At 32.9% G+C, this 19,448-nt stretch overlaps 1 protein-coding gene and 2 non-coding genes across 3 annotated transcripts; 2 read left to right on the top strand and 1 right to left on the bottom strand.

Annotated features, from left to right (window-relative positions):
- Positions 1-10,021: 10,021 nt before the first annotated feature.
- On the top strand, positions 10,022-10,105 carry TRNAL-UAA (transfer RNA leucine (anticodon UAA)). The gene has a single exon. It is a non-coding gene; the product is annotated as a tRNA-Leu (tRNA).
- Positions 10,106-13,158: 3,053 nt separating this feature from the next.
- TRNAL-CAA (transfer RNA leucine (anticodon CAA)) lies at positions 13,159-13,242 on the top strand. Its single transcript has one exon. It is a non-coding gene; the product is annotated as a tRNA-Leu (tRNA).
- Positions 13,243-13,550: 308 nt separating this feature from the next.
- LOC126681259 (uncharacterized) lies at positions 13,551-19,365 on the bottom strand. Its single transcript, XM_050376760.2, has 8 exons — positions 19,067-19,365; positions 18,684-18,815; positions 18,163-18,605; positions 17,555-17,740; positions 17,129-17,236; positions 16,827-17,030; positions 14,839-16,745; positions 13,551-14,143 (listed from the first exon to the last, which is right to left on the bottom strand). The coding sequence occupies exons 2-8, from the start codon at positions 18,757-18,759 to the stop codon at positions 13,594-13,596; spliced, it is 3,474 nt and encodes a 1,157-aa protein (XP_050232717.1). The 5' UTR covers positions 18,760-18,815; positions 19,067-19,365; the 3' UTR covers positions 13,551-13,593.
- Between the last annotated feature and the right edge of the window lie 83 nt (positions 19,366-19,448).

Here is a 19,448-nt window from a genome sequence, read left to right as displayed (position 1 = left end):
GTATAATTGGTGATTTTTTTTGACATTACCTTTATTTTTAATAATTTAATGAAAATAAATAAAATTTCAAATAAATATAAAAAGTATGTTCATTTTTTTATATTTGAGTTAATTTAGATAGACATAAATTGAGTTATTAAATTGGACTTTACCAATATCAATTAAGTCACTTAATTATTTTTTAGCTAGACATTTGCTCTCTCCTTGCTATAAAATTTGACAAAGTTCCTATTTGGACGTCCCAAATAGACAAATTTGCTATATTAATTAATTTGAATAATACTCAAACTATTAATATTAGTGGTAATTACTCAAAATACATGTTTTAACATTTTATTTACAATTTTATATTGTAAGTTTTAACTTTTTTTCTGACTTTTGTTATTTACGAAAAATACCTTTTTTTTAATTTCATAAATACCTTTTTCGGTTTTCAATTTCGGTTTTCGGTTTTTTCGGTTTGGTCGACCGAACCGACCGGCTGTTTTTTTATATAGTGTAAGATTAGTATATATATAGTGTTAATTTTTATTTTTTATTGATTGTTTTCCTGGAATTTTTTATTTTATTTTTTATAGTGTGACAGTAGTGTATATATAGTGTTTTTATGGTGTTTATATAGTGTATAAGTAGTGGATAAGTAGTGTATTTATGGCATTTTGTAGTGTTTTTGTGGATTAACCATGAAACACTGCAAATACACCATAAACACTGCAAATACACCATAAATACTGTAAATGCACCATAAATATACTAAAAAATGGCAGAAATACACTATTAATACACCAAAAATACACTAAAACGTAAAGATATTATAAAATTATTACAAATGCACCATAAATCAATATTTTCTTTACAAAATCATTAGCAATAAACAAATCTATGAATAAGAGAAGACAAAATAAATAATTATATGAATAATAGAACAATTTTATAAACAAAAAATTATAGATTTACAATAATTTAAATCATTAAAAAAAACCTAAAAAATTACACAAATCTAAAAATGAGTCGAGAAATCCATAGCGCGAACGGAAGATGCGGACGGACTAGCGCGAACGGAAAAGACGAACGGAAAAACGACCGGAAACGACGAGAAATCCATCGGAAGTAGACCAACGGAAGCGCGGACGGAAAGACGAACGGAAAAGTAATCGGAGGAGATAAACTGAAAATTAAATGAAAAAGAAGAAAAAAAGAAGAAGAAAAGAAGAGAGAAGAAGAGAAAGAAAAGAGAGAGGAAAAAAAAATGGCTATGTAAAAGTTTAACCTAAAATGAGATAAAGTTTCTTTATATAGTGGGTATTTTTGGTAAATAAGTTAGCTTATTAGGTAATGTAGGATAAGAGGAAAAGATGGGCCAAAATAGTGTAAATATTTGACCTAAAATAGATATTTAGGAAAAAATCCCTTAATATTACTCTTCATTAATTTCACTCACTTTTAATTTTTTAAAATAGTGAAAAATTTATATATTATAATAAGTATTAAAATATCAAAATAATTATTTTATTAAAAGATAAAATTCAAATTCTTTTTTTGAGGCACTCATGAACCAATTGGGACAGAATTTGAGGTCAACGAGATTGAAATCGTATATTAATTAAATGGAATTATCTATAGTTAAAAAAACTAGAACTTTGGTTTTATGTAGTATATTTTTTGTTTTTAAATTTATTCTTTCCTTCCTCCACAGTTTATTGGCAGAGAAACATAATTCAAGTTTTAAAGTCTCAAATTCAATTTTATCTTTAATATTATGATTTTAAAACTATTTTTTTCTTTAGGAACCCCCAATATTCTAAATTCAATTTAGGTTCCAACTAATCTAATATTGAGTTGGATGGATAAAAAGAAACAATAAAACTCTTTTAAAACTATATAGTATTTGTTTTCATTTAAAAAATTTAGTTCAAAATTTAATTTAAGAAAACTAATTTCTTTATTATTATTTGTTATAAAAAGGTCAGACAAAATCAAAATTGAAACTCTCTTGTCAAAATGCAATATCCATGTGTACCGATTCTCTTACTGACATGTTTTAATTTTTTTTTTCAAACTATTAATAACCTTTGTTTGAATTTATACTCTCTAGGTTTTGTTCACTTTCACACTTTTGAAGATGTCCAAAATAAAACATGAAAATAGCAAAAATTGTACTCCTTCCGTACCAAAACAATACTACACTTTCTTCTTTTCATACAATTTAAAAAATACTACAATTTATACTCTAACTTTTCACAAATTTATTTTTATTTTTCCTATCATACATTTATTAAATATTTGAGCAAATTACGCTAAAATTTCTGATGTATGCCATAATTAACAGTTTGATATCCCTTGTTTCAAAAGTTTATTTGATGGTCCGTCAGATTTAATTCTCTTAACTATTAGGTCCCTCCGTTAATTTCGACACTTATATTCAAACGATTTTATACCCCACCTTTAGTTTTGTGAACGATTTGGTCCCTCACTTTTAATTTTATTAAACGATTTGGTCCCTCACTTTTAAACGATTTAGTACCCGAGTTTCAATTCTTTAAACGATTTAATCCCTCAAATTAACAGAAGGATCTCTCAGTTAACAAAATTAAAACTGAGGGACCATTAAGTAGACTTTTAAAACAAGGGGTACCAAATTGTTAATTATGGTATACCTCAGGGGCCTCTAAGTAATTTGCTCTAAATGTTTTGACTATAAGCTATAATAGCAATAAATAATACACTTTAAATAAGGATAATATGGAAAATAAACACTCTAAATTGTGATTTACAAAGAAAGTGGACTATTATTTTGGGACAAAAAAAAAGGAAAGTGGATTATTGTTTTTGGACGGAGGGAGTAATAATTTTTAGACAAAATGATTTTAAAAAACACCCATTCTTAAATATCTTTGCAATTAAACCATGAATTTATAAAATTATCAATTTTACATAAATGGGCACGTCTCATTTTCGATTGTATTCATAACTTTTAATTTAAGACGATTTCCAATTGTATCTATAATTTTCAATTTGAACAAATTTCTTTATTCAAGGGATAAAACCATCAAAAATAACTAAATCTCAGGAAAAAATATATTTTATTCAACTATTTAAATAAGTCTTTCATCTTTAAAATCTTAATTTCAAACTAATTTAAAATATATTTAAAATTTTAATTAACTTAACTAAATATAAATAAATTTATTAGATATATAATTTAATTTTAATTTATATTAAAAAAAACTGTCATTTTTTTTTGTCGAAAGATGTAATTTTCATTAAAGAAAAAAGACGACTACAAAAGTCTCGATTCTAGCCACATCAATTGTGCTAAATTGTTACAACGGAATGAATTATCTCTGAGGGATTTTTTGGCTAACGAATGAGCAACCCAATTACCGGAACGTCTAATAAAACTAAAGGAAATTAAGGCAAAGTATTGGCATAAAGTGCGGCAATCATGTAAAATAACGTCAAATGCCGTATTTGTTCTTGCACCGCTTCTCATAGCCTCAATGATGCATTTAGCGTCCCCTTCAAAAATAACCTCTCTAGCTCTCAAACTTCTTGCTATTTGAATGGCTTCTCGAAAGGCCAGAGCCTCAACTTAGGTTGGGGAGTGAACATTTTGGTGCCTTCGAGCTGATGAAGCAATAGGCTTCCCTTCATGATTCTTCGCAACACACGCTCCGAGACCAACACCTGATGCTCTATTAAAAGCCCCATCAAAGTTGAACTTTATAGTGTTTACTGGAGGATATTGCCACTGTATCGGAGCTGTTACATCTCTCGACCTTGGCATTGCAGGTTGCATTGCTTGCACGCATTCATTAAACAACTTGTCTGCTACTGCAAGAGTACGCTGAGGGTCGATATCTTCCTCCCTAAAAATTAAGGCGTTTCTGCTTATCCATAGAGCCCAGAGGATCCAAGCAGCTTTGTCTAGGGACTGACCATTTGATTGTGTATTGCTTTCCAAGGTATGAATTTGCCTCCACAATTCCTTGACCGATTGACTGTTGTTATCAGTCACAACATGGTTCATGGGCGAACCTAGCGACACCGCTGCCGCGAAAGGACAGCGAAGAAGGACATGGTCGACTGATTCATCCTCATAACACCTAGGACATGTACCTACAAATGAGTTAACCCGCCTGTGAATACTGCCATTTACTGCGAGACCGTTGTTGAAGATTTTCCACAGGAAACACCTCAAATTTGGGGGAAGTCTCATTTTCCACATAGCCTTCCAGTTAAACACATTATGCGTTAGATGTTGAGCATTTGGTAGACGATGATCCGTGGCATCCGAGAAGGCACGGTGATAGGCAGTTTTGACAGAGAAAGTCCCTGAACATGTGAAGTTCCATATTAACTGATCTCTGCCGCCTGTAATACTAATTGGGAAGGCTAAAATTGCATTTGCATCCTCACTCATAAAAACATCCTTAACCAAATCTTCGTTCCATGTTTTAGAATGTCTCTCCATAAGATCTGTGACCCGAGTAATATTGCCAGGAATCACAGTGGTTAGGTCGATGGTGTAGGGATAATTGGATGGTAGCCGAGGGTCATTCCGAATTGAAATCTGATCTCCCGATCTCAACTGCCATCGGAGACCCTTCATCAAAACCGATCTGCCCCTAATGATGCTCCTCCATGCCCAAGAACTATTGGAACGGTAATCAGCTTCTAAGAACGACTTGTTAGGGTAGTATTTTCCTTTCAACACCCGAGAAATCAGCGAGTTGGGTTGGTTAATGAGCCGCCAACCTTGTTTCGCTAAGAGAGCTAGATTAAAGCTTTCTAGCGAACAACCATAAAGATGTGTGAGTTATACGTTTGAGTTATACGTTGCATGTCCCTCTAACGAACAACCATAAAGATGTTTATCCTGAGGAAGACGGACACGTCTTTCTCGAGATGAATTCGATCTGCATTCGTCTTGGTAGGTCTTCCTCATGAGGAAGACGAACATGATTGTCTTCTTTAAGACAAACCCGGCCTGCATGCATCTTAAGGAAGACGAACGGGGTTGTCTTTCTCATGAGGAAACTGAATTGTGGTCGTCTTAAAGAAGATGAGCTAGTCTTCCTCTTGTTTGTCTTTCTCAAAACAAATTGGGATAGAGTTTGTGTCACGATCCGAAATCTCGAGTCGCGACCGGCGCTAGGAAATTGGAATGGTAGTTCTAAAATCCGTAGCAAGCCTTAAAAACATGTAAATTTTTTGCAAACTTTCACAGATACACTCTTTCATACACAAAACGTTTTTGTAAAAGCCCTATCAGGCTAGACGTATACTAACGTCTGTGAAAGCCTGAAAACGTCACGTTAGGAACATGGGTCTTACCATGCGATGTCCCACATCCTAACCCAGCCCGTTTTGCACCATACCAATCAAAACAAACGGTTTTAAAGCGGAAGTGAAAACATTAAACATATATCCGAGTTTTATCATTCATGAAAACCGTTTGACAAACAAACATACACAGACTATGACTCGACCCTACTGCAACACTACTGGTTGACTCCTTCTTTCTGTACATAAGGACTTCTGGAACTAAGGTAGAAATCCATCATGGCATAGACCATACACCTGCAACATACACTGTTTTTTTTTGGGGGGGGGGGGGGTCAGTCGAGACTGTGTGAGTTATACGTTACATACCCTATTATCAAAATAGCATCGCATTTTTAAAACCTTTTGTGCAAACACAAATATTTCATATACATATGCTTTCAAACATATCACACAAGGCAGATACTTGATTCAATCAAGTCTTAATCTTAGACTTACATCGCTCTAGGTATTTACCTAGTCTTAACGAAGGTATTGCCTTCTCGATCCATCACAAATTCTGGGCTAATCATCAGACACAAAGTCTGGGATCGATCAACCAGACATAAATTTTCAGGATAATTCCACCGAGTTCACACCACACAACTTTACAAAACTTCCACATCAAATCTCGGGATAATTCTACCGAGTTCACACCAAACAACCTCACAAAACTTTCATACCAATCTCGGGATAATTCCACCGAGTTCACACCAAACAACCTCACAAAACTTCCACACCAATATTCTATCCATGAGTCCCGAGGAAATTCAACTGGGTTATCTCATGCTAGGTCACACCACACAACGTCAAACTCAAATCACATTCACACCTTCGAGAGGCCCCATTGTCAGTTAGTTGAGTTCGTTCTATATTTTTCGTCTATACTTGACTCGACTCTGTGATCACATTTCTAATACGAACCCCGCACACATTCACAAGTCGCATATACAAAGCAATATAAACAATACAATACAAGGCAAACCATTCAAGCCAATACAAAGAAGTCGTATACAAACGACACAAACCAATCCAATCAATTCAACTCAAACAATTCATGTCAATACAAACCATTCATTCCAATACATATAAGCGATGCATTTAAATACTGTACATAAAGTATATTAAATAACATTTAATAGGATAATGCGAGTAAGTAAAATATACTCACTGCTTGCTTATCCAAAATCCTCGTTATTTATAGCATAAGCTCCCTGATCTCCTTGTCCGCTATTAGGTTGCCTTGTCGAACCTAGGACAAATCATATAGATCTCGAGTGAGATTCTAACTCAATAGATACTTAGACTCGAGAATAAACAAGTTCATAACTTGTCACATTATCGACCTCGTAGTCGACTATGTTTGCTAACCGTAAAGTAGTCTGACCTCTAAACAAAACCGACATTCTTAAATATCAGAATGCCATCTTCAACTTTTGTTTAGGTCTCGGACTAATACTAGCACCCGAAGGTGTCAGAAACTAGCCCTTAAGTTAATAACTTGGGGCTGTCCTAATATTAGAACTGTTACGCACAATTTAATATTCTGCTCTGTTTGGGCCACATAGAGGCCGAACTAGCAGAAACTTAAACTTAAGCATTTTTAGACGATATTTTTAAGTTTCCGTAACAATAAACGAAACTTAATTCGGAGTTATAAAGCTCAAGATATCTCTCTTTCAATATCGTTGTTCTGCAGCGTAACATTATGCCGACAAACACTTCATTACTCTATATCAATCTAAACACTTTTCATTTCAATTCTAAACACTCTTAAATGATCATGAAATCATCAACTCAATCGCATATCCATGTTCTTGCTTAGGTCCGAATGCCCTTCTCCAATTTCATATCAAAAATTACTTATCTAATTAACACAATTTAATTTATTAATAATCATCAAACATTGCAACCACTAATGATTGTCGAATACAATACTCCAATCACCATCCAAATTCATCAATCCAAGACTTAATAAAATTAGAATATTTCCTTAGCTTGAAGATATTCTTTAGCCGAGCCCTTAATCCTCCATTTCATCATCAAAGTTCTTATTCCAAGCTCATAAAAACCTTTAGATATTAAGATCACAAAATTTTCAATTTAGAGCTCATGAACCCTAGAGATTCCTACCTCTAAATCATCAGCATAAACCAAAGAAACTTCTAATTGATGCTCTTACCTTAATTAGTCATGAGTTTCTTGTTGATTAGCATCAAGTTTCATGGATTTTGATGAAAAATGGAGAGTGCTAGGGGAAGAGGAAGGATCGGCGTGCACAAAGGAGAAGATGAGAGCTTTTCTCTCAATTTTTTCCTTTCTTTCGTTTTCTTTTGATAATGATAAGAAGTATCTAGTCAAATCCTTAAGGGCTAAGTTTGATTAAAAGCCCAAATAAGCTACAACTTCCTTGGAAATTTGTGGCTTAAAGTTCACTTTAATTCAAACGTCAAACCGAAGTGCTTAACTCTTAAAACGACTTCCTGTTGTGCTCAATTCTCGATTCTATTTATAATAAGTGAAATGAATAAAAATTCATTTCCTTGCTTAATAAATTATTGGCTAAAGGTCCATTTTAGCTCAAAATGGCTAATTTACACTTTAGCTCAAAATTATAATTAATCGTCGTACTTAACTTTCGAAATTCCTTTTCTGTTTAATTCTTATTCATTAAAATAATAATAATCTTTTCTTTAGACCATTATTATTTTAAAGTCCATATTTAAAATTCTTATACCGGTGTCCATTTTCCGACCTACTTGGTCCAAATTATGAAAAATTAGGACTCGTCGCATCATTTTCTTATTTCAAAATTTTGGGGTTATTACAGTTTGTCTTGAAAAAGACGAATGACGGGTCGTAGGGAGGCGGCGGGGTTGCAGGCGTTCAAATGTCAGAATGAATATAAAATATATCAGTACCATTAATATATATTAAATTAAAATATTTATTATTTATTATTATTTTTTGAATAAGAGTTTCGATAAGAGTTTGCTTGCTAAGCAAGGTTGGAAGATTATTACTCGACAAGATAGTGTGCTAGCCCGGATTCTCAAACATACCTATTTTAAGAAAGGGAGATTTTCAAGGCAAAGGAAACTAGAATGAGCTCTTATACTTGGAAGGATCCTTTGGACTAGGGATGTTCTTGAGTCAGGTTTGAGATGAAGGATAGGCAATAGGGAGGAGGTAAAGGTATACGCTGACAAGTGGATTCTTAAGGAGTCTATTTTTAACGTCATTAGTAAACTAGTCCTAGGAATGGATATTAAGGTGAAGGATGGGAAAGGGGAGATGATATAAGGATCTTCCGGTTTCTGCTTTTTAACCAGAAAATGTAAAATGTATCTTAAGTATCCCTCTAACAAGGTATAATCAGCAAGATAGGGTGAGATGGCATTATAATCAAAAAAGGGTTTATAATGTTAGCACTTGGTATCAAGTAGTTATTGAGATGAAGGGTAATCCTTCTACTTTCGATACATATATCAATTTAAAATGGTAAAAGTGTTAGTGAAAGATAAAGATACAAATGAGAGAGAGAGAAATATGGAGGTGTTATCATGAGTGATTACCGGTTAAGACATGTCTAATTAAAAGATGGATGAAGATTGACCCAGTTTGTCCACGTTATGTTTTGAAACCAAACACTATTATACACTTTTTGTGGTTTTTTCAGAATGCAAAGTATGTTTGGAAAGATTGGGAGTGTGTAGACAAGATGAAGATTGAGAAATGCTAAAGTAGCAAAGATTTTTTGTTTTATTGTTTTACAATTTAACTAAGGCTGAATTTCTTGTGTTTTGTGTTATTTTATGGTTCATTTAGTCTAAAGGTTCAAATTGTTATTCAGTCAGAGGTCATATTCCAAAAATAATATTGTGGAATGAGAAATTAATTATGTGGAGGACTTCAGAATAGCAAAGAAAACTATTGGTTTGAATATTGATATAAGTAGAAGTATATCAGAGACGGAAGTTGCAAGATAGATTCCTCCAAAATGTGACTCATTCTCCGTTCAAGTTGATGCAGATTTTGATTAGAAAAACAGTAATTTTGTAATAGGAGCTTTTACAAAAGACTGAAAGGGTAATATTATGACAACAAGGTATTGTAAATACAACTGGTATGCTAAGAGAGAGGTGGGAGAAACTATTACGGTTAGAGATGGCATTACAATGGTAATGAAAGATTATTTAACTCTGATTCAAAAATTATAGTATATTCTTTCAATAATAAAAATAAGCTATGTAATGATGTTAATTTGATAGCTTTAGATTGTATTTTTTTTATTGAACAATGACAACTGTTTAGGTTCTTTTATGTTGATAGAGAATCTAATCAAGTTGTTCATTTTGTAGCTAGCAAGAGCTTCGTGTTTATTTATTGTGTAATTCCATAATCCGCTGTTCCCCTCAATAGTTAATTCAAATCGCGAAGAAATTAAATAACTTTAAAATTTCACTTAACAGCTCATAGTGAATTAATATAGATGGTGTCAATTCCAAATGAACAAGCCATCCTTTTTTCCTTCTATTTCTTGACAGGAGATTATCTAACCATCAAATGATATTTATTCCAAGTTATTTCCAACAAAGATTAATCAAACTAAATAGTGTCAAAATCAAATAAGTTTTATTCTTAAAATAAATATTATTAGTTATAAAATTGTTTTTAACTGAACCTTTATCATCAAGTCAGGATGGCCGAGTGGTCTAAGGCGCCAGACTTAAGATCTGGTCCTCGTAAGAGGGCGTGGGTTCAAACCCCACTTCTGACAATTTGTTTTCCTTTTTAATTGCTTTATAGACATAGAGGCCAAATCACACATGTTTCTTTTAGAGAAAATTAGGATAAATACTCTATTTTTAAAAATAATTTGATTTCCTACCTCAATAAGAAAAAGATAGAGAAAATACCTCACCATTTTAATGTTTTTATTTTTTTACTCTAACACCTATTTATATTATAATTATACCTATCTTTTATTATTATTTTACTCTAACCATATTGTTTCCACTCTTAAGTGACAACTGTCACTTATTTTCTTTTTTTCACTCTCCTTTTCTCTTTCTTCTCCATTCCTTTTCTTCTCATTCTCTGTTCTTTTTTTCCCGCCATTCTTTTTCTTCATTTTCTTCTTCTGCTTCTTCTTTATACCTTCTTCATTTTTGTTCTACTTCTTCATCGTTAATTCATCATTCCGCCGTCGCTCCGCCATCATTCCGCCGCTGCTCAGCCGTTTTTCGTATTCAATTTTAGCGTTTTTTCCTCGACTCGTGATGATTAATACGATTGTTTAACTTCCAGATCTAAATAAATTATTCTTGAATTTTCTCAATTTTAGATCTAAAAATCTGCATTAGAAACGTTTTTATACACAAAAATGATTTTTTGACAAAAAAAACTGCTTCTGATTATCATATGAGTATCATCACTGCATTATCATGCAAGTATCATAACACTGCAGAAAAAATCAATTTTTTTATTAAAAGACAACGCCTGATTATCATGTTGTTATCACTATATTATCATAACATTATATGATTATGATAAGGTTATGATAATACAATGTACGATAATGATAACTAGATGATAATGAATTATAATGAGATTATGATAACTTGATGATAACGTAAGTGAAAATATAATTATAAAAAGATTCATGACACCAGTATGATAACGAGATGATAATAAAATAATAAAGTTATGATAATAGTATGATAATATGATACATATATGTAAACAATTTACAGAAAAAATATGATAATGAGATGATAATGTAAAGATAATAGTATGATAATATGATACCTGTATGAAAAAATAATTATAAAATTATGATAACGAGATGATAATGTGAAGATAATAGTATGATAATATGATACATGTATGAAAAAAATAATTACAAAAAAATATGATAACAAGATGATAAGGTGCAGATAATAGTATGATAATATGACCTTATTATATTTCATTATCATACTATTTTCTCCACATTATCATCTCGTTATCATAGTTTTTATGTAACTTTTTTTTCATATAGGTATCATATTATCATACTGTTATCATAACTTTATTATCATGTCATTGTCATAACATTATCATTTAGGTACACCAATACATTATCATCTCGGTATCATATGATTATATTATGATAACGAGATGATAATACAGTGATAACAACATGATAATCAAATTTTTTGTAGAAAATCTTTCTTTATGCAGTGTTATGATAATAACATGATAATACAGTGATACTCATATGATAATCAGATACTGTTTTTTTTTTTATATAAAAAAATCATTTTTTTCTGCAGTGTTATGATAATCATATGATAATCAGATGCTGTTTTTTGTGCAGAAAATCGTTTTTTGTACAGAAAATCGTTTTTTATCATAATAACATTTTTTCATGCAGATTTTTAGATCTAAAATTGAAAACAAATTCAAGAGTAATTTATTTATATCTGAATGTTAAAAAACCGCAATAATCACCATGAATTAAAGAAAAAATAAAATATGAATGAATAATGCAGCGACGGTGGAGCAACAAAAAAACGGCGGCGAAGCGATGAAGAAACGGCGGCGAAGCGATGAAGGAACGGTGAAGAAAGAATAATGGAGAAGAAATAAAGAAGAAGAAAAAATTGACGAAGAAAAAAGAAACAGAGGAGGAGGAGAAGAAGAAGAAGAAGAAGAAGAAGGAGAGAGAGTAAAAAGAGAGAAAGAGAGAGAAATATTAAAAATATGACAGTTGTCATATGATAAGTAAAAATACATACTTAGAGTAAAAAGTTAATAAAAAGTAGGTATAATTATAATATAAACATGCTTTAGAGTAAAAAAATAAAAGCATTAAAATGATGAGGTATTTTCTTTATCTTTTCCTTATTGAGGTAGGAAATCAAATTATTTTAAAAACTAGAGTATTATCCTAATCTTCTCTTTCTTTTATAATAATTCTATGCAATTCAAACATCAACTAATAGTCTAATATTATTTAATCATTTTTATTAGTAATTATAAAACAGAATGCAAAAAATAATATGTTATTTTATTTTATCATACAGTTCTTATAAAATAGGAGGAAATAATATTAAAAGCATATTCAGCATACTCTAAATAATTTTTCATTTTCAAATGTATTTTTGTATTTGATGCAATAAAAAAAGTATATAATTATTTCTTTTTTTGTCAAATATATAATTTATTTCAAAATACGAGAATATTAAATATTGTATGTAAAATAATTGTACTTTTAAAAAAAAAATTCTTTTATGTATTTATATTTATACGCTCATTTAAAAATTAAAAAATAATCCATTTTGAAAAAGAAATCTATTAAAAAATTATTAGTCTCTAGAATTTAATCAACAATTTTACTAGAATCTCGGATTTTATATATTTATATTTATACGCTCATTTAAAAATTAAAAAATAATTCATTTTGAAAACGAAATCTATTAAAAAATTATTATTCTCTAGAATTTAATCAACAATTTTACTAGAATCTCGGACTTCTTCCCTTTAGGGTATAAATCCATACTTTTATCGAGTAGTCTTCAATGAAACATAAAAAATTTATCCTCCCATTGACGGAACTTTGGCTTTGGAAGGATACGCCGGGACGCAGGCTCCCGAAGAGGGAAGCCCAACGAATGTCAGATGCAAAGCCCCGCACCTCATCAGAAACAAATGTCATTACTTAAATATTTTAAATAATTATATAAATTTAGTATAAATATTATTTCTTTTAGGAAAGGAAAACGTAGAATAAATAAAAAAATGTTTCAATGTAGTAATATAGTATATATTATGGAGGAATACCACTAAGTCAGGATGGCCGAGTGGTCTAAGGCGCCAGACTCAAGTTCTGGTCTTCGAAAGAGGGCGTGGGTTCAAATCCCACTTCTGACATTTTTATACTTCTCCATTTTTCTTTTACTTTGCATTTAATCACACAGACCAGAAACGAAATTATATGTGTTTCTTGTTTCATGCTCACATAAGTTAAGAGAGTAGGCTGTTCGAACCTCTACATAATTTTAAAATTTGACACTACCTATGGCCATCTTATTTGCATGACCTTTCTTGCTCAACACTCCATTAACATAAAACAACAATTGAAAAACAAAAAACGTTATGTCGAAACAAAAAGGCACAAATGAAAAACAAAAACATTAAAACAGACACGCTGCAAGTGAAAAATGAAACGCTGAAACATATAACTCGACAAATTTTCATGTAATAAATACACCATATTGGCCCTCAACTGAGAATTTCTGTTACAGTAAATACAGGTCCGGCATTTAGAGGAAGGAGGCTCCAATAAGAACCTTGATTATCTATTAAACAGCTGTGCCACTTTATTCTATAACAACCTACAGGAAAATTGGAGACATCAAGCAGGCAATTTGAAAACCCTTGCCCTCTATCATTCAACTCAAAACTCACGAATCCGTACACATTCCTATCCCCGCCATCATTATCATAATCCTTACTGCATTTACCATTATCAGTCTTCTCTGCACGCTTTGTTACATAATGGAACAGCTTTTTGTTCAACGCAATCATACCGGATATTTCCTGATTCTCATAATTCAATTGCACTTCTCCTCTGGTTTCCTCAACGAATTTAGATGCATTAGAGCAGCAGAGAATGCAATATAATTTTGTCGTCCGAATTGTGAGATGTGATGGCATATTCCTCAACTGAAGACAAAGATCTAACGACAAGTGGGAGCCCCGAGACAAAGTTATCTTATCTGTGTTTTTTGTGTCTTCACTAAATGCTAAGAGCTCTGATCCAATACAATCCCTGAACATCAATACACATTAAGTATTAGAAAACTGTAATAGCAACAGAAGTATCAATAGACAACAGCATGGGAAGAAAAATTCAGGAACTGTACATTTCTGTTTTTGTTTTATTTTTTTTCTTTGAGTCAGGCCACCAGTAACCGATCATACAGAGAACTTAAGATAAATCCTTAGCATAGATCAACAGATTAAGACTTTAATATTTCAAAAAAACTAAGGAAATTACGGGACGGATCATATTCTGGTTTTATAAGATCTTATTTAGTGGGATTGGCCAAAAACAATTGACAAGTTATCAAAAAGATGAGAAAATTAAAACTCGATATTTGTTCACAGCGTGTAATTTCAAAAACCATAATTTTGTATTTATTTTAACCGGATAGCAGTAACAGTCACCCTCATGCAATTACTTCATCATTATTTTTCACAAGTTTCTGATATTAAGTTCTGTTAAAAATCCATTAGGATAAAAACAAATGTTTCTTTCTACCATCTTCATAATATATCAATATTAACTTCTTTTATCATGTAATTTTTGTAAAATAGCAAAAGAGGCAATTTTTGCTATAAACATAAACTATCAACTCTAATTGTAAACTAGAGTGCACAATGAAGACATCACATTGCAGGTTTTTTTAAACTATTTAATATCTAGTTCTAATTAAAAATCATGGAGGGAAATTATAGGTATACCTCAACTTAAAAAAATATTTTGGGATTCGAAAAGGAACATTCATCCACTTTGTGATGGTCTTCAACACAAGCTCCGAACCATGCTGGGTGATGTGCGATAGAATCTCTTCATCAGGTACTCCCTTAGTCTCATTTTGCAAGTCAAGAATTCCAGAAACAGCATATTTACAGACATTCAGAATATCTATTTTTTCACCACCAGAATTTAGAACTGGATTTCTAGGATGTAGAAAACAGTCATTGGCCTGTCCTCTGAGCTTTGAAAGCAGAAACAGCTGTGAACAGGTCTCTTGATCTATAAACCACAACCGCTCAACTAAACTCTGTATTAACATTCCTTCTAAATAATTCCTCGAGCATTCCAGATCACATGTTAAAATTCCATTATCAGGCAAGTTAGAAACTAAAAGAGCAAAACCAGTAGAGAAAGCCAGTAGTGAGCAAGTTAATGCAAGAGCTGTAAGCATTTTTGAACTTCTTCTGTCCATGCCAATGAAAGACAAGGCCATTAGATCATATTCTTGCGCCAGACTATTAAATTGAAATGATATTTGCGTAATTTGTCTCAAAGAGTTAACACGCTTAACAGTAACACCTTTCTCAACCTGTCCATTGTTGCTAATATTGCCATTGATATGTGAAATGGTCCCCAAAACTTCAAGTGTATCGATTACTGTTCTAAGAACCTTTGCTCTAAGAGCCAAGAACCATCTTTGAAAACAGCATGATTGGCTCAACACGGGAATGGATTTCAATATGTCTCTTGACAAACAAAGACCGTGGTAAGCCTTGACAAGCACTTTAGCATAATCAGTTTCATTAATATTCCCCGCAGCACCTTCAGCAATTTCATCAAGATTGGCCCCAAAAGAAGTTGTGCATAATTCTTTCATCTGTAGCCAATCCACTAGGCTGGACCTGAGATTTGGTAAGAGAAAGAGCTGAACTTTAACCTCAGATAATGCAAATTGAGATAGTCCTTTTAGCCAACCAGAACAGGAATCAGATTGAGCCTTACCTATTAGTTGTTTAAAGACAAATGAGGCTGTGATCCATGCTCCCTGAAATGAAGCAAACATCCCAGCTTTGTAAGCAGGCCAGTTATTCGTCTGTTGCATCATTTTCTCTGCATGCTCTAGGGAGAAAATTTCATGACCAACCAAACCGTTACCAAGTGATTTACCCGAATTTCTAGCAAGACTGCAAGATTCCCCATTTTTGTTGAGCACACAACTCCAAATAATGTGAGAGTGCAGCAGTGTAGGGCACATCAGATGTATATTGTGATCAAATAATTTGCAATGTTGCATACACTCAACCAAAGATTGAATTTCATCAAGTATTTCAGTAGTGATGGTGCTAACTTCATTAAGAATCTCAATGCAATTTGCAGAAAATTTATGAACACCACATGCTAGAATCAAACCAATGCCATTGCAATTTTGTCCCTGAAAATCAACATGCTCATCACCTGCTTGCCTTGTTGCCACTAGGCTGTCAGTCTTATCCATAACATTTTCAATAAATGATCTTACTTTGTTTAAAACCAAGACTCCCGCATCTGGACGTTCTCGAACCAGACAAAGAAGAAGATTGAGCAGGCTTTGGAATTCTTGCATTGCTTCGGAATTAGTTTGACCAGTACTTAATAATGGCTTCACCCGCAAGATAATCTGATCCATTAATATTGGTACAATCCGTTTTAGCAAAGAAAGAAAATGATCCTCAGCAGATCCTATTGTTTGGAGTTTTCCTCTCAGCTTTGTTGATACATCAACCAGAACACGAATTGCTAGGAGTCGCGTTGGCATTAAAGGTGAGTTTGCTGCTTTCTCAATAACATTGAATAGTTGGGTAAATTCAAGCATGTTATCACAGAGAAGCTCATGTAGTCGATACACCAGTGTCTGCAAAGTGAATGAACAAACCAACCAAATAAATATTTAGCAGCAGATTGTAACTTATTAATTTGATATATCAGAAATGACCTTTTGTAATAAATGTAAAGCTTCGCATTGCATTGCTGATGGAAGTTCAACTTCATCTATAGTTCTCAGTAAAGCTTGCATAACGTGTAAACTAGCAGGCAAATGACGAACTCCTTTCCCAAATATAAAGTTGAGGCACTTTAATGCTATTGCTTGCAGGCGCAAAGTTCTCCCTGAACCGAGAAAGGACAAAAGTAAATCTACCTGCAACAGAAGGAAACATCTGCAACATCATATAACAGAACAAGCTCCAGCTAAAAATAAGAAAACATACGACCACCATGGAAGATTGAAGCAGATACCTGTTCAGAAAGAAGTACGGTTGATTTGATAGCAAGTTTTGAGAGAGAAACCAGCATTGCAACCAAGAAATCCTCCTCTGACGAGTCTAATACCAGCTTCAGACCTATCTACAATAAAATGGGTTACCACTAAATAATAATCCCATAGAAAAAGACACATGTACCAAGCACAATATGTGTTCAAAATGACTTATTTTTGCAATTACCTAAATTTTGATTTTGATTATATTTATTATGATGTTGCTTTAAATATAGGATGTATAAATTCTTCCAAATCATGGTACAACAACGTCCATCCACAACCAAATAACTCATTCAACACTGCTTCGAATAATTCTTTAAAAAACATTATCTAAAATGGAAATCAAATGTAAAATTTCCTCTGGTAAATGATATATTGATATGTGACAGGCACAGATGTAAAACCTTGTAAGCTTTATTCGCAATAGAATATGAAGACCCCATCTTTGCAAAAACCTTCACTCCAGCTAATCTTATGGTCAATGATGCTTCCGGTAAAAGTATGATATTTAGCAGCATCTCCAACACAACAGATGCAAAGTCAGCTGCCAATTCACAAAAGCAACTTGCTGCAAATAAAGATGACTTCACCTACAAAAAAAAAAAACAATTTCACTTTGTGTTTTCCAGCCGGAAACCACATTTCAGTAACAAAGGGGACTACAAAAGCCCAGATCAGCATTCACTTTTATGCACTCTGTATTATAAAGCTGCTAGTTGCAATGAAAACCTGAACTGAATTAGAATGACTCATTGATGCATTTAAGGTGTCCTCACCAAAGCAAACCATAGTACTTGCCAACAGACTTTTCTTATTTTAATATGACATAAAATGCTTACATGCTTCAAACTGTCTCAAGGACTTAAATACGACTAAAGTGAGAAGAAGGAGATGATCTCCTCGAACAAACATAATGATCACCAATACCGTGACATTTGGGATGACAATGGCAGCAAGTAAAATAATATCGACACAAATCAAAACTACAAAGAAGATTAAACAACAAACTCACCTCGGATTCTTCAGAGGAGACTAGACTAGAAAGTATGAGATAACGTATATGAGCACTATCTTTTGCAAAATCAGCAAAACAACCAAACAAAACCATAGCAAGAGCTCTCGACTCAACATCTCCGGTATCAAAAACAAATTTAACTCTTTTCAAAAGTTCCACCTGGTTGTGTACTCTATCCTTCGATAAAATCCCTTTATACAACGGTCTACCTTTCTTTCCTTGTCTAAACTCGGACAAGAAAACCATTGCAATAGAACGCCGTGCATCTCTATCCCCTAATCTAAAAACATCGGCAAGGCGTAAGAGGATTGTATTAGCAAAAAGCCTATCCTCACCCAAAACTAAACCAAATATATTGTATGCAGCCATTGTGGGTTTGGGTTCTGTGCTCCATTGCTGTATTCTTGCCCCGATTTGTTGTATGGCCTTGACAGCTTGACCTGAAGAAGAGCAAATAATATATGATAATGTGAAGAATCCTTGAAGAAAGTAATGAGAGAGTGTAATGCAGTACTTACCAGGTCGTTTGGAGCGAAGGGCCTTGTCAAGCTCAATGCTCCATTCCATAGCACAAGCAGCAGATATTTTCTCCATGGCCGCCGCGGCTGCTGCTGCTGGTTCTTTCAAGATATCTATGTAGCCATAATTACCTGAATAAGGTTTGATTGGGAGAAGTACATAAAATTATCAGCAAAAAGAACATAAAAAAATACAATCTCTACACAATAATAAAAATTACTACTACATCTTTTTCCTTTGCTAAACTAAGCTTCCATAGTTTAATGAGGACTAGAAAAAAAATCTTAAGCAAAATTTAGAAAGAAACAAAATCTCAAAATTACATAATGGGGAATGGGCAAGCAAGAAAATCAAGGTGAGGAATAGCATTAGATAAAATTACCAGAAATTAAGGGATACAATTGAAATTGGGTTCAATGATTTGCAGAAGAAGGGCAGAGCAAGCAAAGTGGATACCAATGAATGAAGGAGAGAGAAGGTGGAATTTCTTCACAGAGGGATACTAAGAAGTAGCAGTAGAGAAATAGTGAGACTAATACGCGGCGGCGGCGGCGGCGGCGGCGGCGGCGGCGGCGGCGGAAAAACTATGATCCTGGCGTTGAACAGTGACATGAAAAGAGCATATTGAATAGTGACATGAAGAAAACAAAATTACCCCATGAATCCAAAGCTTTGGGCCTATTTTTCGGTTTTAGCCTAAACTTTTATAAAAAGGGCTTTTTATATAAAATACAGGAATTCAGCCACTATTTTCTTTTATACGG

Source organism: Mercurialis annua, linkage group LG5 (genome assembly GCF_937616625.2).
Source record: "Mercurialis annua linkage group LG5, ddMerAnnu1.2, whole genome shotgun sequence".
Lineage (NCBI taxonomy): Eukaryota > Viridiplantae > Streptophyta > Magnoliopsida > Malpighiales > Euphorbiaceae > Mercurialis > Mercurialis annua.
Note: the sequence above shows the minus strand (reverse complement) of the source record. Positions and strands in the feature narration are given on the sequence as shown.